Source organism: Cynoglossus semilaevis, chromosome 15 (assembly GCF_000523025.1).
Source record: "Cynoglossus semilaevis isolate Cse_v1.0 chromosome 15, Cse_v1.0, whole genome shotgun sequence".
NCBI lineage: Eukaryota > Metazoa > Chordata > Actinopteri > Pleuronectiformes > Cynoglossidae > Cynoglossus > Cynoglossus semilaevis.
In genome coordinates, this window is record NC_024321.1 from 8,893,245 (window position 1) to 8,916,272 (window position 23,028).

The window sequence follows — 23,028 nt, forward strand, 5'->3', positions numbered from 1 at the left end:
TGCTGATTCATTGTCAGTCAAGTGAATGAAAAACTAATTATAGGACTAATCCAGGCTAAATATGCTAAAGCCTGTTGTCGCTCATCACGTTTCACTTCAGGATGGATTTTGATTTGCTTCAATACTGGAGGCCGTATTTGCTTCACAGCCTCGGTGAGCAGTGACAAACACATCTGTGCACCTTGGTATCACTGCATCAGACGTGTAAACACAGCTGCCACACTTCCACTCACACATGCTCTTTAATTCTCTGCTTATTAGTCATTTTTCCTCTGAAGGTAACGGCTGAAATGACGGTGGAATTAAAGTTTAAATTTAGGTCCGCACTATTTGTATAGTAGCAGTTACTAGGGAAACTCAGCGGTGTAATTACTGTGGTCCCTGCACAGTGATATTAGTCCACCTGGAGTCTGCTGTTTAACTCCGAGCAGATTATTTCTGTATTTCTTTTTGCCAACTTTCACTACAATTACATTCTCTTTTTTTTTTTTTTTTTTGAGGAAGTCTCATGAATAAGATATTACTCTCAGTAACCCAATTGAAGAGGCTCACTTTCTGAAGGCACACTAAATGAAAAGCCGTAGGTGTTTTTTTCCTCTTGCTTTTTTCACAGCTTCCAACGATGCGTCAAACTCAGTCAAAATGAATCAAATTCCACTTGAACATTTTTATTTTTATTTTTGCCAGTTTCTTCTTCTGCTTTTCACTTTTAATGTCCAACTAAAATGCACACTGTGTTCCTGCTTCTTAGCCTACTCTGGATCCTCGTACTTCTCATGACTGTACTCGACTTGTGATATTTTATCCATTTATTTTCCGTTTGCGTCTTTTCTTGTGTCGCACGACTTGAGTTTAATGCGTGAGTTTGGACGGTGAGGCTTATCCTGTTTTTCCAGTCCAGATCTGTCTAAGTAAATTGTGCTAGCAATGTCAGAGTGACCATTTCGCTGGTGATTTTATTGTATAAAGTGGATTTTTAGAGCTTTCAAGGTTCAGTACACCAAGTTTTACGGACGATGCTCCCGTGTCCAGTTTAGTGTCTCTATTCTTGTGGAAGAAATGGAAGAAATGCATCTCAAGAATTATTTTTTTATATCCCTCTTTCCTTTCCATTCACACACCATTGCCGCGCTGTGACCTATGAGGAGCAAACACTGGCATAGACAAACGAGCCTCAGTTTACAGCTTCAGATTGATTTACACCCTGACACCCAGAAGTTAACGTACCCTTGGAGAGTTAATCCCTAATGTTTCCCGAGTCAGTAAATAAATGGAAAAAGAAAATCCAAAGTGAAGGAGTTTGCAGAAAAGCTCATTCGCGCTAATTATTTCTCTCCCACCCCTCCCTTGTTAAAAGCTTTCCCACCCCTCCAATCAATCGGCACTTTAGCGAGCAGGAAGAGAGGGAGGAAGTGCGAGCCTCATTAGCCTGATTGGGCCGATGTGGGAGATGGAAAGAGATGGAGTGAATGAGGGAGTAAAAGAGAAAAGGAGTCAGCTTGGTCATCAGCACTTGGCCCATCAGAGCGTCAGTCATCAAGGCAAGTGCTGTGGTCAAATGTGATGGTGTGTTGGGTGGAGCTGTGGCTCCCGGCCTCCGAGATGATCCTCTGGTGTCCAGTTTAAAGTCGAGGGCTCCAGCTGACATATGGTTGTTGGGTTTTTTCTTTTTCTTTTTTTTTTTTTGTCAATTGCATCATTTGGTTTGTTTTAGCGAAGTGGTCGATAAAACGGAGATAATTCTGGAAATTGGCGATTTAAGAACTGGCGACTAATTGAAATGAATAATTTAATTTTGGGAAAATGTTAAAATGAAGATGTAAAATGAATGCTTCATAGAGTTGGTGGATTTGAGTGGATTACTGCGTGTACGGCCGTAGGTTTTCAAACCTTCAGTGAAGTCTTTGTTCTCAAGATTAATTAGTCACAACAGTATATAATAAATACAATACTATATACTGTGTGTTTACATTTATATACATACTATATATATGTGTGTATACATATATATGTTTATACATTTATACATAATTATATATAAACTTTTTTGGACTTTTTAAAAATGTTTTTGCATCTTTGGAAAACGAATGAATGAATCATTGTTAATAAGTCATGTACGATAGAAAAGAAGAGTTTCTGACTCTGTAACTGAATCAAAGGTTCTATTTCCTGCACCACCGGGGTTTTTATTCCAGGTGGTGTGAATAGCAGCAGCAGAGGAGCAGAAACACTGGCCTCAACAAAAAACCCCAAAAAAACAACAACAACGCTGTGCTGTTGCAGGAGGTAAACATCAGAGGACGAGGGCCGGCAGATACAGAACAGAACACCAGGCTTTTGCTCTGGCTTGATGCATGAGCCGTGCTCAACACCTGACTACATCTAATGGCCACACTCGATCCCGCTGCCTGATAGCTGTCCAGAACCTTGATATATTGTGAAAATGCTGCTGCTGTACAAATGTGCAGTGTGGATTTCAGTAGAGCTTCTGATGAAAAGCTTCAGTGCAGCTCAGCGGTGAGATTTCTGTGCATTTGGCCAACAAGGTCAGAGAAAAATAACCTGCCTGGCGTGATTTGTCTCCGCTGGAGAAGAGACAAACAACCCACTAACTTTGTTTCAAGTTTTCTTAAGCATATTTTTTATATTAATAATGAATTAGCCGGCAGCAGAGTCGTAAAGGTGGTTAAGGTTTGATGAATATTGACCAAAATCACTTCAGAAGCGTTTCTGCTGTGGCACCTGCCATGTTTTTATTAAACTTCCATTCTTTCCTTCATTTTAATAATCTTCCCTCAGTTATTTGCATGTTTATTTTCCCCTCTATAGCTGTTGTGTGTGTGTGTGTGTGTGTGTGTTTGTGACTGACGTGAGAAGACTGAGACTTTTCCCTCGTCTCTCTGACAGTTGCATGACCACAGTAAATCTAGTCGAATACATCATCAACCTGTGTAAACATGAATCTGTCTGTTATTTATGTCATCCTTCCAAAAATGCATATGCAATGAGCTCAGGCGCACGCCCTGGAAATAGTCACGCGGATGACATTCGTCTCAGGTCTGCACCGTCTTTGTGATGAATGTCGCAGTGAAACATGTGCTTTTGGGGCCGAATGTATCCCAGCTGTGGGGCCGTGTAAATCTGAACCTGGATCATTTTCACGTCTGTGCTGTCACAACACAATAAATAAATAAAGAACACACGAGTCGTAAGTCAGGGCTTTTTATGGCGGTCCACTCCAGGCTCGTTCTCAGCACCGCAACAGAGAACAGCGATGGACTCTGTTCCTGCTCTGCACATCAGCTGCAAAGTCGAGCTGCTTACTGTCTATTTCAAAATGTTAATCACAATAACCTTTCAACTGAGGCTGTGCGGTGATTATAAAAGTAATTTAATGAGTACCAGCTTTGTGAATAATTAATTTCCATGAATAGATCCAGCCATGTGTGCAGTTTGACTCTTCAAGATATTTGGATTACATCAAAAATTAATCAAAGATAAAAAAAAATCACTTTATTAAATAAGTTGTTCCTGTTTTTTTATCCCACTGATCATGTCCAATAAGGCCTTGACATGTATAACAAATAAGGCAATGACTTCTTCGTTTTACCAAGTCACTGTAGCTGGAATGATTCAATGATGCACTCGGACATTGAAAGGATGCCAGGAATGCGATTAATTAGAAATAATGGTCGGATCTGCTATTATTTTTTTTCTCCCCAAGAATAAATGACTTCAATGCATTAGTTGGACAGCGGTGATTACAACATGTAGTTTTGTCTTACACAGTTGGCCATCACTAGCATTACAAGTAGGCACACTGGACGATTAACAACATCTGTCAATCACAGAGCCCGGTCTTCTCATTGGTTACTTCTGCCTGCTGCTGTCTGTCTTTCTGTCCCAGCTGTAGAGAGACAAAGGTAGGAGTGTTGAATAGTGTCGATGGGTCATGATTAATCGTGATTAATCCAGTAAGATGTGGGAGGACCCTACAGTTTGATATGAAAACCTTTGTGGATTGTACACGCTCCACAGAACAACCCTTTTCTTTTTCCAGCAGGGGGAGTTCCTTAGAAGCTTAATGGATTCTAACAATCAATGTAACCGTTTATAAATGTGTGATATAAAACACCCACGACTGTTTGTCATTTTAATCCAGCAGCTGTTCGTAATAAATCTGTGGAGTTCAAGTTGCTGCCATGTAGTGGAGCTGGTGTGTCGAAACGCTCTTTGACTCTTCCACATGGAGAATCTCTATTGATATTATATGAAGTCTCCTGCAGTTCTGCCACTGTTGATGATAATGTGTGATTTGTAAAGCAGCCAGCTGTCAGACCTGTATGTCTTTCCTGGCCGAGGGCACAGTTCAATACTCTGTGCAGACTCACTTAATGCACTGCTCCGTACAGCTGTAGTCATTTGCATCTGCGGTGCTTTATGACAATAATAGCGTGCCGCCTGGCCTTTTTTTCAAATATTGGTTTTAGTGCCAGACAAGTAATCAGTGTAGCATCAAGACTTTGGCTCGGCATCCAAAGTCGCCGTCTCCACGGCTGCTCAGGTCGAATACTCACGATGTTAAAAACACACACACACACTCACACACACGCACATTAAGTATGGCTACAGTCAGGTTATAAAAAGCCTTTTAATGAGTTTGTCAACCTTTCCTGATTGATGCTTTTCATTTAGAGGGTTGACATTTGAATTTAGCCCAGTTTTACTGATTCAGCTGAGCAAATAACATTGAAGAGTTCACACTCTCACCCTCACACACACACACACACACACATAGGAAATAATTTTAGTTATGGATATTAAAAGCACATTGATGTAGATTATCCTCATTGTATGAACCTCAATTTGAATAATAAAGTGTAATGTGAGCTCACAATGAGCCTCTATTTTCTCTCATCTTTATAATCACAGCTCGGAGAAAAAAAAAAAGTACAAAGGACGTATCATTCTACCCCCGTGAAATGGGCTTCAAACAGACCCCTCTGCCGTCTCTCCACCAGCAAATAAAGGGGACGCTCATTGTCTGCTCGCATGTCCTCATCACAGATGATGCTTTTGTCCCGTATCGCACACGGACACGGGCGGAGAGCACATGGAGTACACTCGGCACACAATTACAATCATGTAATTATCTGTCAGGCGTCGTCGTGAAGCGCTGCCCAGTGTGCAGTCTGTTGGCCTTTCTGTGTTATCAGGTCTTAGGAAATGACAAGGTTATTTATGGAAGCTGTTTATTCAATAGTTCTAATGTGGTTAATGTCAAGGGATGGAAGTGGGATCTTAGAGTTGGACTGACGGACAGCTTGATTGCTCACTGCCTCAGCCGACATGTTCGCTGTGATGTTGGCTGAAAGAAGAACTTGGATTTGGAGTAAATGATTGATATTACTGTCACCGTGATTTATTTTAAATATGTAAATTACATGTTCATGATAATGTGCAGAGATATTAGTGATACTACTGTGTATTTTGACTACGGAGACAGCATCATTTACAACATATATGTATTTCAGGCCCTGGCTGACTGTGTCAGACATTGACAAAGATGGATGGATCTAAAAGACACAACAGAAACGTCAGAGACTTTGATGTGAGGTCTCTAGTAAATCGGTGTAAATAGCTTTGGGATTTTTTGGGAGCTTTAGAACTTCACAACATGCGCTCCAATTACAAGAAACAATAAACATTTACAATTAAGCTAGTATATTAATTATTTTAATCAAATTTGAAACCAATTATCTATTGATAATAATTTGTCTTGTCACATTTAAAGAGAGAGAATTTGATTACATTCAGGAAAGCCCAGAATATAAAGCAGTTCTTTTCTTTACAAATAAGAAAGAATCTATCATCAACAACACACTGGGACTACAATTAGCAATCATTGTTAAGTAATGAGTCAGTTAATAAGATGAAGTTCTTAAGTTGTTTGGTGCAATAATTACTAAATTGTGCGTAATATCCATCAGCATGTCGAGTTATTCTAAAGTTACTTGATTCATTTGAACCTATCGACCTGTTTTTGTCCTATAAAAATCCATTTGACAGTCAGACATACTGTGGTGGTCAACTCATTCAGTGGTCAGGTTGTTGATCTGTTGACTAGTCATTTCAACCCTTCTTCCAAATGAAGCATCTAGGGTGGAGGTCTCCAACGCATCACATGCAAACTACCAGTAGTTCGTAGTCAGCTGCCCAAAAGGCTGAAGCAGGGCTGTCCAACTCCTTATCAGTGGTGGGCCACATCAGCAGCACAGTTCCCCTGCACGGCCCGCTGTCAATGCAAGATTGTATAGATGTTACCACTCCATAAGGTATTAATAAATGTTTCTGCAGTTGATTATATGATTATAATTTATTCAACTTACTAAGATTTTTTATTTTTATTTTGTTTTTTTGATCCAGTTGTGTGGAAAAATAATGCTAGAATAAAGGAAAGTGTCAAATATTAATCAAAAGTTTAACATTTTACTTAAATTTTTATTATTTTAATAGTTATTTTGTGAAATAATGTAGTGGTCCTTGATCTAGTGGTAAGACACATTTTATGATACGATTTTATCAAGAAATGCGGTCGGTAGTTTTGGTTTTTGCTCCGCGATAACAAGATCCGGCCAAAAGTTTGTCTGCACGTCATCTTTGTGGACTGCCACGCTGCCAAACAACAGCGAAATAATAATAATAATATTAATAGAGATTAGAAAATAGAGATAATAATAATAATGATAATAATCATAAAAATAATAACAACAAAAGTTTGGAGACCCCTGAGCTGGAGCTTCACCAGAGGGTCTGAGTTTCATGTTCTGACCTGAACTGCTCTGAGCCACCAGGGTGTCCAGTTTAATGTTGTCCCTAATAGATCTTGGATGAGAATGGTGCTCCACAGAGCAACAAAAATATATGACAGACTTCTGCTGCACCAAAAGAAATGTCAGCAGACTAGAAGTTTGTTTGATTATTATTTCAGTTCATAAATTGCTGTTGTTATTGCTAACATTTTACATGTTTTTTCTCCACTCTCTTGGCGTTAATTGAACAAAATGTCCAGCGGCACACTGTGTGCACTGGACTTGTGGTGTGATCACAATGCACTCTGTGGCATTTTCAACAAAGTGTTGAATAATTTAATGTGCTGCTGGAGTTCATTTCTTTATTTTTTTTCCCCTTCACGACTCTGATGTATCTGCCTATGCTGAAAAAAAAAGCCAGAGAGTCGGTGCACCAGTCAGAATCACTGGTTGCCATAACTACAGGCACTGACTGAGGTCCAGAGTGTAGCCCTGCAGAGGTGGGCTGTAGGCCGACCGTGAACGCAGGGACTCTGAAGACCAGGAGCGGCTGTAGCCGATCGCCTGGAGCGCCACTCAGGCAGTTGTTACTGTTCAGTGGACTCATGTCGGCGGCAGATGAAACTGAATGCCTGATGTTTTCTCATATAAAGAAACCCATCAATCATTTAATTAATGTCAGTCTGGGCCATATGATCAAGGCTAACACCACCAAGACTCTTCTCCAGGTCCTAGCTCTTATTGTCTTTGTCTCAAAAAGACTGCCTGAAATAATAATAAACCTGTAAATATATTTTTCTCTTTCTAGTTTTTATACCCGTTCAAACAACTGCAGGTTAACCAGCACATTTATAAGCTGTTTTTTCTTCTATCAAACATCTGCTACACATTGATACGTGTCGTTTACACGCTGCCAGCACAGACAGTAGAGCAGCGCTGTGATAATAGCACCATATACCCACATACAGACTAGAACAGCTGAGGACAAGATACTGAACCTTCTGGTGACAAGATAAGCTGCTGAACTGGACAGAACAGAACTCTGGGCCTGGAGCCACTTGTGGCAGTCAGACACGTTTTGTTTGACCTTTACATTCATTCTAAAAATATACATTTATTATATGCAGCTGCTAAGAGTGAAAATATTTTTTCTTTTTAAAATAAAAAAACCAATAAACTAAAATAAGAGATTTCCAGTTAACACACATTTGAAAATAGTCTGTGTCTCTACGTCTGTTTCTTTTGGTTATTTTCTCAACATGCACTTGGCTTTCATAAAATAATTTTGTTGAAGTGAGTCTGGTCTGACGAAGTCGCAGTACTTTTGTCGGCTCTGGGGTTTTCACCACACATTTTCAAAGCTTTTAATAATTGCCAGTAATAGCAGCCAATTTGGATTTCTAATTTTGATTTGAAAACGAAAGGCAGTTCAAAAACTAAATAGAAAACGTGCAGTCATATTTTACTGTGATCTTTTGTAATATTTCTGTTCTGTACTTTCTCCTCAAGGCAACAGTTTGCAGCAGCCTCAGTGCCCCCCTCCCTCCCTCTGACAGACAGCCTAATTCATAGCGCTGGTATTGTTATAATCCCCTGGAGGATGTCTTAGTGTTCTCTTTGCCTTGTTTATTCCACTGACGTTGTCTCCATCCACTGCTAAAAAGAAAGCCTGTTGGTGTTGTTGGATCACTTTATACCTCTGAGGTTTCCCCACTGGGTTTCTGCAGTGTCTCTCAGTGTGAGGAAAAGTGTGGCTGCCTGTTATTCGTCTCTGCCGACGTCCTCCAGGACCCAAATTCCTTGTCATTCAAAGGTATAAAAGTAAACAATACCTCATAAAATTAAATTAAAATTCAGTGCGGGCTTCATTTACAGCTCTCAGGTCTCAGCTATAAAAGTTTGTAAATCAGAATACAGTGGTGTTATTTTTCAAATAAAATGCATAGGTGTTTGAACACCTCAGGATTTGAACACGTTGGTGTTTGTTCACCCTGTACCTAATTTAATCATTTTATTTCTATCTCAGTTGTGCACATTATTAACATTCTTGCCCTCTAAGGTGGTTTTCATTTCTGAACATTTTATCGCTGAGACGACTGATAATTTGAAGAAGGATTTACAGTATATCCAGAGAAAAAAGTAAATTATTAAAATATATTCTGTTGTTTGTGCATAGCTGGGGGAATGTGTGTGTATGCGTGCTCACATACATTTCCCCAAATGCATTCATTTAAAGGAATACATTGACCTTTCGCTAACAGAAGCCTGTGCTGCGTCTGAACAATGGAAAACACTTTACTATGGAATGCAGCTTTACATCATTGTTGACAGCACTGGGCTGCAGAAACTACTGAGCATGGAGTTCATATCACAGCCCACTATTTTCGAATACATCTGTGACCAGAGCCGGGGCTTTAAACATGCACTGAATTACAAGAGCAGTCATGTAATCCAGCTCTGTGCTCTGTCTGCATCAGCTGTGATTGATGTCTCCAACATCTTCAACATCTTATTAATTAAAGCTTAGAAGTGATGAAACCTCAATGGCATTTTGATCAACCTTTTTTTTAAAATTGAAAGTCTCTGTAGAGAAATCTTCACATTAGGTGTCTAGGAAGGTGTGACCATAACGACTCTACACACCCTGACATGTGACTCCTTTGTCAAGTGGACAAGGGAGTGGTCTAGAGAAGTATACCTTACTAGTGTTCCTTCTTACATCAACCAGAAACTGATGAAGTTCCTCAGTTGAAGAACAGAACGCCTTTCAAGCTCCAAGAAAAAGTCCAGTTGCTTTTAACTACAGTCACATTAGGTCTAGATCAGAGATGCTTTGCTTGATCTGACTGGCTGCCACATTTGTAGCAATTTTTTTCAAGTTATATTCGGGGTTATTTTTTGGAAGTGGTTGCTTTGATAAAAACATGAATCTGGAAACTTTTGAAATGTTAAAAATATTTTGGCAAATTTTTCCAAATTGCTGAACAGGTTCAGTCACCGTGGGTGTTAAAAAACCAAAAGGAAATCAGACAGATTCAAATAGCCAAATAAAGTCTTGTCAAGCATCAAAACAATTGATTTTGTATGCCAGTACTTGGTGGAAGTATATGTGGCTGTGTGTATTTATCTGAAGTGTGAAACGTAATATAATACAAGATGGAAGTGCAGATACTGGAAGATAATGCTTACGGTTTGTCATGAGATGCAGAGATACTGCTGCATCACGTCGATAGAACCCGGACACACACACACACACACACACACACACACACACACCATTTCAGATACTGTTCCACAAATGTTAATAAAAAGCGTGCTCTCTGCCTTTACCTCAGACAACACTCTGATCCAGGCTTATCTACAGTACATACAGTATATTTCTCCTGTCTGAGAGAGTTACTTCCAGATGGACACTTATACACTCCCTGGTTCGTTATATCGATCCTTGCTTACACGAGCATTAGCACTCACTTAGGAGGAGAGCAACGTCTTAAACCAAACTCAGTAGCAGAGAGAACATAGAGTCGGAGCAGGCCGTGCTAATGCACAAACGTCTCAAGATCAAAAATATAAAACACAAGCGTCGACTTTTGATTGCTCAGATTCTGCTATGGTGAATTGGAGGGCGCAGCAGCTGATGTGTTCATCCACTGTGCGGTGGTTAAACGAGGTTCACTTCATCCCGTCATAAATCATATTAATAATCCAAGCCATTGATTTAAAAAAACAGTTTCTTGTTATGCGACGTACGTATTATTCGATGTCTTTAGCCTTTGTTTCAGACTTATTGAACTTCCACAGACAGACACACACAGAAAAATAATCAAAACAGTTTTTCTTTTAAGTCTTTATTCTTCTGCATAGAAAAAAAGACGACAGACCGATAAATGGAATAGCATTTTCCCACCCATTTCTATGTTTATACATATGGGTGTTTTTCAGAATCACATCAGTAAGGGTGAGACTTGTAAAAAAAGGTGACTTCTTCAGAGAATGGAGCGGATCTTCCGTGCTCTTCAGGAAAAATGAACCAAAAGCTAAAGCAGGAGCGCCTCCATGTTACTGTGCACAGTCACACAGGCAGGGAAAGACAAAAAAGACAAAGAGAGCTACTGGAAAAAACACTAGGTTTCAACATGTACATGTTCTAGCTAATGACACCTCCCCATCCTCCCATCGACAGCCCCACTCGCCATGTTTCCTTCTCTACTCTCGTCTCGTCCTCTTCTAATCCCCGACTGTTAGCACTCTCCTTTGAAATGGCCCCTCTTTTATTAAGTATATTTGTGGGTCAGTGAAAGGCGGGCAGAGAGCGGGCGTCTCTGGGGTTCTTGTTGTGTGTTCCTGTCAACTTCACAGTGCACTGTTCAGACTGTGACCCTTAAATAAAAGTTTATCTTTGCTGTGCTCAGGTCTTTTTCATCCTTCTGAGTGCAGCAGGCATTTACTCACGTCTGACATTGTTAATGTTGGACCTTATTCTAACCTCGTAGGATTAACTTAATTGATTAAGATATTTAAACATATTTTTTGTAACAATTTCAAATCAAACACAGCAATAACTTCACTAAAGAAGTCACTGAATTCTATAAAAACATTTGCTGGGATGCTGCTCTCTCATTTTCATTTTCTCCTTTTTGCAGTTGGTTAAGATGCTAGCTGCCATTTAAACCCATTAGTAGAAGTAGTGGGTTAGGGTTAGGGGTCTTCCTTATTCTAATTAATTGTAATTGTGTGTTTTTCAAAACGTGGCAGTTGTAAGTGAATGTATTAAATGGTATTTTAAAATTTTGAGCTTGATGTTACTGTGATGACATCCTGTTTGAGTTGATTTGTTGTTACTGTTGTCCAGGTCTGCAGCCACTCTCCTTTTGTTTAGAAACAGCAGATGTTTCCCACTGATGTCCTCTGGAATTCTGACTGTTTTCATTCATTTCCAATTAAAGCAAATGAAAAAATGTAAATGATGAAATAACGCGTGACAATTTGAGCTTCCGAGCTGCAGAAGCTCTCGCTTCCACCAAAGCATTTTATTTACATTTGTATATTAAAAGGGGTGTGTTACAATTATAAACCTTTCTCCTGTGTTTCTGACATTGCAGTGTTGAGAACGCTCACAGAAATACCAGTCATTTTGGATATTTTTTTTCATTATGACAACCCCTGATTTCTCAAACAGTTTTTAACCCAAGCTCTGTATCTTCATTTCTTATCATCCTTCGCTCTTCTGTCTCTGCCTTAAGCCTAATCCCTGTCTATCTGTTCTAAGACGCCACTGTTTCGTGACTTTTTTTAAAAAATATTCTACCCCTCCTTCCCTCCATCTACAACCATCCTATTGGCTCTCCCTCCCATTGTTCTCCCTATGCTGTGGTTTGTTTCCTATGTTTGTCAGGACTGTTATCACTGCTGTCAGCTCCCTTGGTGAGAACAAAGTCATCCTGTGCTAACGGCACCACAAAAGACATGAGAGAAATAAAAGAAAAGAGCCTCATCCAAAAAAAAGAGGCGGAAAGAAAGAAAAACACACCAAAAAAGCAGGGGAGTAAACCAGGGGCTCTGAATGCATCTTTTCATGCCAATCATGATTCATTGTCATCTGTGGGTTATAATAACCATTGATTTCTTCCTCTGCCATCCCTTTATCTACACAGCACAGAGCTTACAGTCAGTAGGAAGATATGAGACCTATCTCTATACACATCAAGTGCCTTTTCCTCATATTATAAATATATCTCCTGCTAAATCATCTAAGCCTAGTATATCAACCTCAAATAAGTTACTGTGTTTTATGAGCAGAGAAGAACAGTAGCTTTCAAAGACACAAGTTATCAAAAGAGAAAACACAAGTCGAGCTGAAAGAAAGTCCTACTGTGGTGTGTAGTATACAGTAGCAGTAGAGTATAGTAGGACTCTTCCTTCTCCCACTCAATAGCAAAGTCCGGTCAACACAAGCAACAGGCTTTTCTACCTAATAAACCAATCAGAATTGAACCAGCAGAGGCACAGAGGGTACTTTGGAAACCATGGACAAAATGGCCACAAGCTCAAGGGTCGTTATATCAACTAACACCCCTGGTATTAGTGGCCTCGGGAGCATGTCCCTGTGTCATCACGTGTAAGCGTAATCTATGTCAGGGATGCCACCATCTCTGTAGCCACGGTTGGTACCATAAGTGACGTGATGGTGGCTGGTTTGGCTGAGGATGGTGCCGTTGAGGCTGCCAGCTACGTGGTTGCTCCGGTAGGTCCCATTGGCTTGGGAGGAAGAGGAAGAGGAAGGGAAAATAGTGTGGATATAGGTGACGTCCTCTAGCTTGGGCTGAAGTGGTTGATGGGTCATAGCTGTCATCTGAAACCCAGGGGGAGGAGCCCTGATTTCTAAAATGGAAGTGTCTTTCTTGGTGCCTGACTCGACATAGTCATCGTAATGTTTTCCACCCCGTCCCCTGTTGTATGAGCCCGAGTCCCCAGACATATAACCTGCCCTTTGTCCATACCAGCAGAAGATGCCAAATATTAACAGCAGGCTTACTAATGCAGTGGCACCCCCAATGATCCCTGCTAAAGGCAGGGCTGTTAGCTCTGAGTCCTGTCCGTCTTTTTCTGACCGGTCTCCGCCTGTGCTAACCTGAGCCTCTCCAGTCTCTATTTTAGCACAGGTAGGAACAGAGTCTTTATTGTCTATGTCCATTCCTATGCCCGAACTGCCTGTTCGAGATGTTCCCATACTGGGCCCTCCAAATGGGTGGTCCTGTCGTAGTGGCAGGAGGCAGATGAGGTAATGTGAGCGTGGGGTGAGCTGGTTAAGGAGGTACTGTGTCCTCTCTCCAGGAACCAAAGTTTCTGTAATTGAACCGAGAGCTGCACTGCTTCCCAGCCTTAGCCAGGACAAGCGAAAGGAGGGTGCTGGCTTTGGGCAGAGCCAACTGACCAGTACACTGTCCGAAGAGAGATGCTTTACAGTCAGCTCCAAAGCCTCTCCAGATACATGTCCTCCTTCACTGGGTGGAAGAGGCATCACAAGATCTGGCCACTTGGCTCGCAGGGTAAAGAGTGAACCTTGTGTAGGGATCAACAAAGAAGGGGTGGTGGTGATACCATGAGGGACGGAAGCCCCTGCTGAGCCCACTCTAACACTGTCCTCTCCTCCACCATCTTTTTCACCTGGGTTTATCCCAAGTCCAGTACTTGGACCAGCAGGGGGGCTTTCGCACTGTTCCATTAGGGAGGTGAGGTCTTTCAAGCTCTGACCCCTTACTGCCTCAGGCCCTTGACAGGTAAGACCTCTGACTGTCACCCCTGACCCCCTGCCATGAAGCCATGCATGAAGCCAGCGAAGGTTGCAGCCACAGTACCAGGGATTGCCTCGTAGAAGTAACATTTCCAGACTCTCTGTGTCTTTCAGGAGGCCTCGAGGGAGACTGGTCAGATTGTTCCCTGACAGGTCCAACTTTTGTAGCCGTCTCATACCATCCAGCGCTCCCCGTGGTATGTGGGTCAAACCGTTGTCTTGCAAATGTAGTCGTATCAGGTGAGCAGTGGGCAGTTTGACAGGAGGTGACTGCAGAGCATTCCTGACCAGTGATAGCTCAGTCAGATTGGAGAGACGTGAAAATGTGTCATCTGCTATGCGTGTGTTAGCCAACAGGTTCCCATCCAGAACTAGGCGTCTCAGTGAGGAGAGACCTCGGAAGGCATGCGTAGGAATAGTGCTTATTCTGTTGTCATCTAGTCGCAACTCTTCCAAGGAGGCTGGCAAACCTGCAGGGATGCTGGACAGATGGTTTCGAGACAGAAAAAGCAATCGAAGCCGTGGAGTTCCAGAAAAAGCTCTGTCCTGGATGCTAACCGTAGATATAGAGTTATCATCCAGGTGTAAGCGTTCTAGTAATGGTAATTTGGCCAATGCTGACCTCGGTAACGTTCGTATGTTATTATCCTGCAAGTGAAGCTCTCGTAATGAGGGCGGGAGGTGTATCGGAAATTCATCTAATTGGTTGGCGTACAGATAAATCACTCGTATAGAATTGCTGCGCTCTAGCGACGGTGGCAACCCAGCATTTGTCAGCCGGTTGCTCTGTAAGTAGAGGATGGCAGCCATTAGTGGTAATGGAGGAATTAAGCTGAGTCCACGGTCGTTGCAGTAGACAAAGCCTTCATCGCAGCGGCACACTGAGGGACAAACAATGCCATCATCTCCCTCGCCTGTCTCCATAGCGATTGCCGCTGCGGCTAGTTCCAGCACCTCAGCCAATAAGGTGAGGCACAGAAGAAGCAGAAAGAGCCAGTCACGGAGCTCGGCCAGACTCTCAGCAGCCATGTTGGAATAAAGTCCTGATTGAAAGAGAAGAAACCAAAAATTAGGTCCAAACCACTACAATAGCTGCAATTCACTGGTCATTCCTAGGTGGAGCAACTCATGGCAGCCGTGGGAAAGTAAATTGCTGTTGGTAAAGGAAGCACAGACTCTGACAAACACAGAGCTGAACAAACACACAGTTACTCCCTTTCTAAAATTGCTTCTCAACTCAAGTGCTTTTCAAACCAGTGTTGAAAGTAAGTTTTATTTCTCAAGTCTGGAAGATTTTTGGGTTGAAAAGTCAGAAGTCATTTTTCACGGCCTGTGAACCCTAATCTGGGCCAGTGTGACCAAGCAGGAGACAAACAGACATTTAGAGGCAGTGGGTGCAATTAGGGGTTGGAGTGAGTGCAGACGACAGACCACATGAAGAGAGACAGACAATTGGACAGAGACTAAATCTGACAGAGAGGCTTACATAAAGTAGAAATAAGTCTCATCTCATGAGAATCTCATCCTGCAAAGATGAGCAGAGTGAGTGACATCAAACTAAAAAGAAGAGGTGGCCTGGAATAAAATCAGGATAATAATGTATGATAATAATAATAATAAAAAATTGAACTTCATTGATCCCACACTTGGGGAATTCTTTTGTTAATTTGTGGTGATTAAACACAGGACTACCCGCTCTCTGCTGCCAAGGCAGGCGTGCTAACTGCTACACTGTGGAACCACGGATTGTGCTTTTGATGATTTTAAAGAAAACAAAGTGACTATATTTCTAGCTGAACCTCCGCTGTTGTGAGACCCTACAACTTTTGTAAAGCACTTAAGGCTTTAAATATGTCGTAATATTACGCATTAATCCATTAGGGTTATAATAAACTGAGTGAAAGTGTATTCACAGGCAGTAAGTAAACACACAGAGCGCCAATCCTTCACACACGGAACAGTCTCAGTACAAGCAGTGCATGTATAATGCATGTCTTCTCTTGGTTGATATTGTTCATGAAATTTCGATAAATTATTCAGGAAAGTGGTCCCAGAACCCCCGGAAATGCTTTAGCGAGATGTTTTACAGCGAAGCATTTTTCTGCAACATTAATATGTTCCTTGGTCTATGTTTTGTGACTTGTCTCCCAGCGAATGTCTGACACCGACATCAATAACATAAATTTACAATTCAGATAAAATGATTTTTGTGCACTCACATTCACTGCACATTATTTATAGAACATGAATAATATACAGTGGTGAAAGTTGTGGAAATTGCATTGTGGCTCACTCTTGTTTGAATCCTATCATTTGTGTAGCCCCAGGCAGGAAAATGTGCCCTGACATGAAATGCCTGACATGATTTGACAGCACATTTGATAAACAAATCCTCTAAAGGCAAGTATTTTTTCCCCCCCGTGCAGGCAGGCGTGTGTGTGTTTGGGGCTATATGTTAACTCTGTGCTGGATGCAAAATTGCCCCTTGGCTGCAGTCAAAATCCATGCAAAGCAGAAAACAGAGATGGCAACAATAGAAGAGAATNGAGAGCAGACAGATGGAGAGTTGGGCAGTCCGTCAGAGGAGGAGAGGGGGAAATGAGTTCCTGGCAATGTAGGCTGAAGTCATATCAGCTGAGTTTGCTCCAAAAAGAAGAATGGTTTCAAAGACTGGTTGGCTGTTATTATTTTTCCTGTGAGATAGGTGTAAAAATAGCTACATTTGTGTACCTGTACATGCTGCTGTGTGCAACTCTGTGTGTGTAAGGAGATCTGTATCAACAGCCACCGGCTCTGCCTCACACAGTATCAGATATGGGACGAACGAGTGTTGTGCAATTTGGCTCTGACCCAGAATATTTCTCTCTGTTCTTATTGCTTTTTTTCTTAATCTTAAATCAGAGTATTTTAAGAATTACCTGCGTTGAAGGGACAGAAAAATGAAGAGGGAGGAACATATGCACACACGAGGGAGTGACATCGTAGGAGCTGAAACCATATTGGGAAATGCTCCGTGAATATCAACCAGCATATGTTCACTGTGCCACACGCTCCCTGGAATCCTTTCATAAATTTCCTTTTGGCACAAAGCTTTATGTGTGTTTTTGCTCACATGCCAGGATTTCCTATTGACACATCGTCTTAATGATTCTGTTTTTTTTTGTTTTTTTGTCATCTCCCCTTCCGAGCTGCTTCCTCTTTTTTCAACTCTCTTCGTTGCTCTCCTTTCTGCACCTATATCTCTCCCAGCCTTATTTCCTGCCATCCACCCACTCTCACCTCTTTACCTTCATAATCTTTTATTATATTCACTCTTGACTCGTTTGCCTATAGAAAGTGTGTGCATGATTCCTGCCTCCTCCTCCTCCTCCTCCTCCTCGGTCTCCATTTCTCCTGTACCTTTACAGTTTTCTCTCAAGCAGTTTGTTGACTCCTACACACTGAGATTGGATCAATCTCAATTCTGACCACATCTCTCTCCTCCTCGTTCCTCTCCCTTCCAGCGTTCTCCCCCACTCCTCCCCGTCTCGGCCTCAGCTTCTCTTACCTCTGCATTCATTTCCTCTCCTCTTTTGTTCCTTTTTGCCATTAGAAAAATTCAATCATTTTCTAAAATTAAAGGCTTTGTTGGACCTGTAGCCTGTGTATTGCTGTGTATTTTAATAGAGTAACAGTAAAAAAAGTAAAATGAAGTGTGACTTTCGTCATTGCTTTGAATGTGTGTGTGTGTGTGTGTGTGTGATTGTGAAGAGCTTGCTAACCTGCTCACTCTTTGTGCCTTTTACGCCCACTGCAGCTTTTATCCTGAATCAAGGATTTCTGAAGAGTGGTATCACTGTGTGTGTGTGATTGAAGATGTCACTGCAGACCTCTGAGACTGTGTGTGTGTGTGTGTGAGTGTGTGTGTGTGTATGTATGTGTGCAAAGCTCCGTCTCCCAGTCTCCTTTGAATCGTTCAGAAGTGCAGACTCGTTCCTCTGGGCTGTTGAATCTCCTTTATCATGCGCAAATGATGATAGGGATGATGATAGCCAATACTCCAGGGCTCCAGTACCAGCATGGCTCAGAGACGCCTCGGCATGTTCATTTGTGTTTGTGTGTCCCGCTGCCAAGATCCCTCTTCTTCTCTGCTTATTTATTTATTTTTTTGGGTAAGGGGCTTTCAGGCCTGCCAACTTAAGTCATCATCTGTGAATGTCCAGAGGCCTAATTCTGATGCAACTCCTCCACAACCAAATGGTACGATGTGGCAGGCAGTCAGAAGGCGGTTGAAGTCTCAGGGAACCTTCTTGAAGTCAACAACAATCCTGGATGTTCATGCAAAGTGTTTCATGCAGGAACAAGAACAGCTCCCTTGGACTTTTCAGGTGTTTCTCCTAAATACAACTGGTTGGATCGGTGCTCACGTCTCAAGCAGATTGTAGGGAATGTAAATTGTTATTAATGAAATGTCACTGTTCAGTTCTGGCGAGAAGCATACGTGGAGGCTGTGATGGACAGGTCGACCTGTGATGTGATGAATACGGAGTCTGGTAGCTGTGAACTCTATCAGTTTCAGCCTCTCCTGGGTCTTTTGTTAAATGTTAGATTCCTTCCTTTTCAGCCGACACAGATCTTTTTTTTAGGCTGCAGAGTCAGATGAGAGTGTGTTCTGTATGTGCTCCACACTAAGGTTGCTGTGATCAGTGTGAAGAGTTCACCAACAGGTTGGGGAGACGGACTTCTGGCTGATTATCCTCACAGTAGTCTCAGTCTGACGCCTGCTTCAGTAGAAGAGCTGAGTGATGTTTACTGAGTCTGTGGAAAAAAAAGAAGAAAAACAGACAATTTATGGTTGAACTTTATTTAAAAAAAATAACCACAATAAGGCACAGTAAGATTACTTTTTATGCATTGTTTATGAAAATAATAAATCTGTCATGAAAATGACACGGTGCATCAAAAAGAAAGGACTGCTGTCGCCCTCTTTCAGCAGCTTCATTGTAATGCACACATTGTTTGTTAGAGATTTTGACAATAAATAAAAACACTTCTCAACAAAACAGCCACCATTTCAAAGACCTGCTTTTTTCCCCTGTGTATTAAAGCATCAGCCAATTTCACATTCTCTATGGTTAATTCAAACCCAAAATGTAGAAGTTTAATGGAAAAAAATATAAATGAATAATTCATGTGTAATATGCCTCGCTGCAAACCATATTTTAAGGTCGGCACGATTACAAATATGTGTTTGCTGCTAGACAAATAAAAGCTCTTCTTTTAAGAGTCTGCACAAATTAAACACTGCTCCTCCCTTAATGTTTTTTTTTTTTTTCTTAAATGGCACCAGAATGTAATGTTAGCCTACAACATTGGCACAATATGGAATACTAAAAGGCACTAGCTAAATAATTATCCCCATCAGAATAGTTATACCATTTAAAATTAAGTGCCTTGTGGAAATATTCCTGAAGGTCAGTGCGGCGGCTGCTGCTGCTGCACATGTGCACCACGGAGCTCCCAAAGGAAAAAAAGCTCCCATTAAGGTGACTTGATGTTTTATATCAGTGTTTTTTATTCACACTAAAGCTTTGGAGCGTTCATTAACCACCGCACGCTAAGTGCCTGCATCTTGTTGCAGAATCAAACCCCCCTGTGAACGCCGGCTTTAGAAATATAAGGTTTTCATCAGGCATCCTGAGTGCACACAGACTGATTCATCAAGGCCATTAACTGCTCGGCTGCTCACATTCGTCTGTTCTCTTCAGCCCAGAGTAAGTAGACTATATGGCCAACTGGGAAATTATCATGCAGTTTGCTTAAACGCAAATAGAGACAAATAAAGTCGTCCCCGTTTTCTTTCTCGGAGAGCACGTGGTGCGGCAGAGAAGAACTTGGTCAACAGGCTGGTGTCCGTGTGTGTGTGTGTTTTAACTGGTCCCACTGCGAAACTCCGTGGTAAATTAGGTGTGCAGTTTGACGTGTGAAGGGATGTAGTTGCTGTGGGAGGAAGTTGGAGACTGGAGAGATAAAATATCACATGAAAAAAAGAAAAAAACTAAAATCCCTACATTGGATCAGAGTCGACTGGTTTATATGAGCAGAGCATAGATAAATTGTGGAATAAATACTGCTGGAAACCAGGCAAATTGGTTAACGTGTCACATTTGTGAATTCTTCTGTGAAGATAAAGGAGTTGGTGAGGTTTAACTGTGGAGAAATGTTTCAAACTCTGATTTTTCTGTGAAGTTCATGAACTTAAAAAAAGTAATCAGAAACTCAAATAAGCTCTAAAGGAAAAGCATTAGAAGAAAGATTTGTGTGTTTTCACCCACTTAACACTAGCCACGTGCTAATCTTCATAAAAGAGACCAGACTCAGAGAGTACTCAACCTTGACACGCACAGTAGCCACAGGAAAGTTTTAAAAACGTCTAACTGTGATTGTAGTGTGGAATTCTACACAAATTACTCAGATTTACATCGCACATCTCTCCTCCAATCATATTCAGCCTTCTAATCCAAGGTTAAGGGAACTGACCTCAGCATTTGACCTTTGTTGCAAAGCTTTTCTGGACGTATTTAGTGTCCTTTAATTGGTCGGTCCTGTACACCTGGTATTTGTCACTCTAAAAAAAAGACTTGCTGACATTTTTATGCACGCCTCAATAATTTGTCGCAATATCTGACACAAAACTGCCTTTAGTCTCTGCACTAATCTTTGCTCACCGCAGACAGAGTGTCTGCCTCCGTAGTACAAGATTTGAATATTGAACATCAGCAGCATCTTCTCTGCTCGCTGTCTGCCTCTGTCCATTAGACATCAATATGTGAAGCTCAATCTGTATTGTGTCACGGCTGTCCTTAAATGTTTTTGTGATGGATTTTCAGAGGCAATCCTGGCTGGCAGGAGTGCGATGGGGAGGAGGAGAAGTGGGAGGAGGAGAAGGAAATAGAGAGCATTAGGGAGCAGGCATCAGAGCAGCTGAAAGCTGGAGCTCCAGCCACTTAGGTGAAGTTATTACCTGAAAATGATGTTTGTCATGGCTTCACAGATGGGTTAGAGACTGGCACACGCAGTTGCTGCCTTCTTTTAGTCACACCTGTGTTTTGATTCATTGTTGCAGCGTTTTCTGCCTCTTTTCAAAGGAAATCTATCCCATATTCATCCAGCATCCAAACGACTGCTGATGGAGATATTTAAATGTAAGATGTGATCCAGTAACGCTGAATAAATCCTTACAGGTTCACACCTGAGGTTTTGTAGTTTTTGAAGCAAACCTGTCATGTACTTTATTCAAAATAAACCAGTAGCATTCAAGGCTAACGCTTTAAGAAGCCATGTAAAAAATTCATATTCCACACCATCAATCGGAATTCTTTTCTTTAACTCGCACCATTTGCGACGAGCAGAAGCTGAAATAGCTCACAGTCCAGGTGACCCATTTAGTGCTGTGGTCAAGAACATTTCTGCCTGACCCTCTACTGTGCATCTTTTTTGTGTACTTGTTATTTTTCTCTACAGCAGAGAGCAGAGAGAACATGTCAACCCTCAAGGGGACAGAAATCACTCTGTTCTTGTGAGGCCGTCAATGACAACAGTCTATCCTGCAGGCAGATTACACTCTGTGACTTTCACTCAGGCTTCTGTGCTGTTAAAATGTTCCTCCTCATTTTTTTCCTACGTCTCTTGTGCAGTATCCAGACTGATAGTGATATTTGCTGTTTCCAGACAAGTCGTACGTTTAGCTTCAGTGGTTGACATCAGGCTGCCTTACTGCAGACCTGTTTATACTTCTACCAAGTGATCGTAATGGCACGTAAAAAAGTTAACTGTGGGCAAAGGCAACCAGGTGACTGCAAACTCGACTTACTTAGAATTCATTCTGTTGTTTGAATAACACTAAATGGACAACAAGTGTCCTTTGATTGACCAGTGCCTTGGTGTTTAAACCCATTATTATTATGGCCAGTGAATGTGCTTTTTACTGCACATAATTCCAGCAAAGCAATAGGAAAAACCAATAGTGCAGTTCTGCAGTGTTACAGATGAAATGACTGAGGAGCATTCCATTTGAAATGAGTCATAATAACAACTAATAATTGTTCAAGAAATTATTGATTTATTTTTTTTACAACTACAGTTGTCTCTCTGTCCTGGCTGTCGTGACCTCAGTGCATCGTGGGTTTTCAATATTTTAAATGTTTTCTTGTATTTTTCGCTCTGTTGTGGGTTTTAAATTTAATTTTTTTTAATTTAAATTTCCAATACCTTTGCAATTAAAAATGATTTTTAGCCAAAAAAAAAATAGTAAAAAAAATAAACTAAAAGACATTTGTAACAGACGTACAGGTCAGTGAAAGAAATGAAATTTGAAAGTTTTGTTTGTTTTTTTTGCCATATTTCACACCCTACGATGTCTCCTAAAGGGTTAATATATATATACGTGAATAATATAATAACCATCGCGTCTCTGACTTCTAAACAGATTTTACACAATGCAGAACTGAACAGTGAACAGATGGAAGAAATAAAGTGCAGTGATGAAGTAAAACGTGATCACAAAGGAAAAGTGTCAAATAATTTATGAACAAATCTGTAGTTGAACCACCTCCTCCTCTTCCTCCTCCTCCTCCTCCTCCTCCTCTCTGGAGCAGATTAAAAAAGTCTTCCTTCCATGGCACCTCTGTTTTCAATGTAAACAGTTGTCCGTTTTGTTTTCCCCAGATTCTCCTCCACATGACCTTTTATCTACATTATCGAAAATTTGAAACCCTACGGTGGGTGATGGCAGGGCGTTGACAAATTTCCACTTCCATCCACCCTTTTGCTCCACCAGGCTGTTCAGAATAATTCACAAAATGGAAAGCAAAGAAAAGTGACAGCTGTGATATTTGGCAGTGTGCTCACTCTGTAGGGAGCGAGGAGCGAGGAGTGAGGAGC

General features: G+C 41.3%; 2 protein-coding genes across 5 annotated transcripts in view; one reads left to right on the plus strand and one right to left on the minus strand.

Annotated features, from left to right (window-relative positions):
• The window catches only part of macrod1 (mono-ADP ribosylhydrolase 1), a 111,519-nt gene that overhangs the window by 12,502 nt on the left and 75,989 nt on the right, over window positions 1–23,028 (plus strand). Inside the window, exon 4 of one of the 3 annotated variants that reach the window (XM_025062985.1) lies at window positions 4,933–5,470. The exons of the other annotated variants lie outside the window; for them this stretch is intronic. Within the exon in view, the coding sequence (XP_024918753.1) occupies window positions 4,933–5,372 (440 nt within the window). The 3' untranslated portion in view covers window positions 5,373–5,470. Of the gene's footprint in view, window positions 1–4,932; window positions 5,471–23,028 lie in introns of those variants that run through there. 3 annotated transcript variants of the gene reach the window in all.
• flrt1b (fibronectin leucine rich transmembrane protein 1b) overlaps window positions 12,779–23,028 on the minus strand; it is a 35,033-nt gene continuing 24,783 nt past the window's right edge. For both annotated transcript variants that reach the window (XM_008326855.3, XM_008326854.3), the window contains exons 2-3: window positions 17,868–18,903; window positions 12,779–15,149 (exon numbers count right to left, since the gene is read on the minus strand). In XM_008326855.3, the coding sequence (XP_008325077.1) occupies window positions 12,925–15,135 (2,211 nt within the window). In that variant the 5' untranslated portion in view covers window positions 15,136–15,149; window positions 17,868–18,903 and the 3' untranslated portion in view covers window positions 12,779–12,924. The remainder of the gene's footprint in view (window positions 15,150–17,867; window positions 18,904–23,028) is intronic.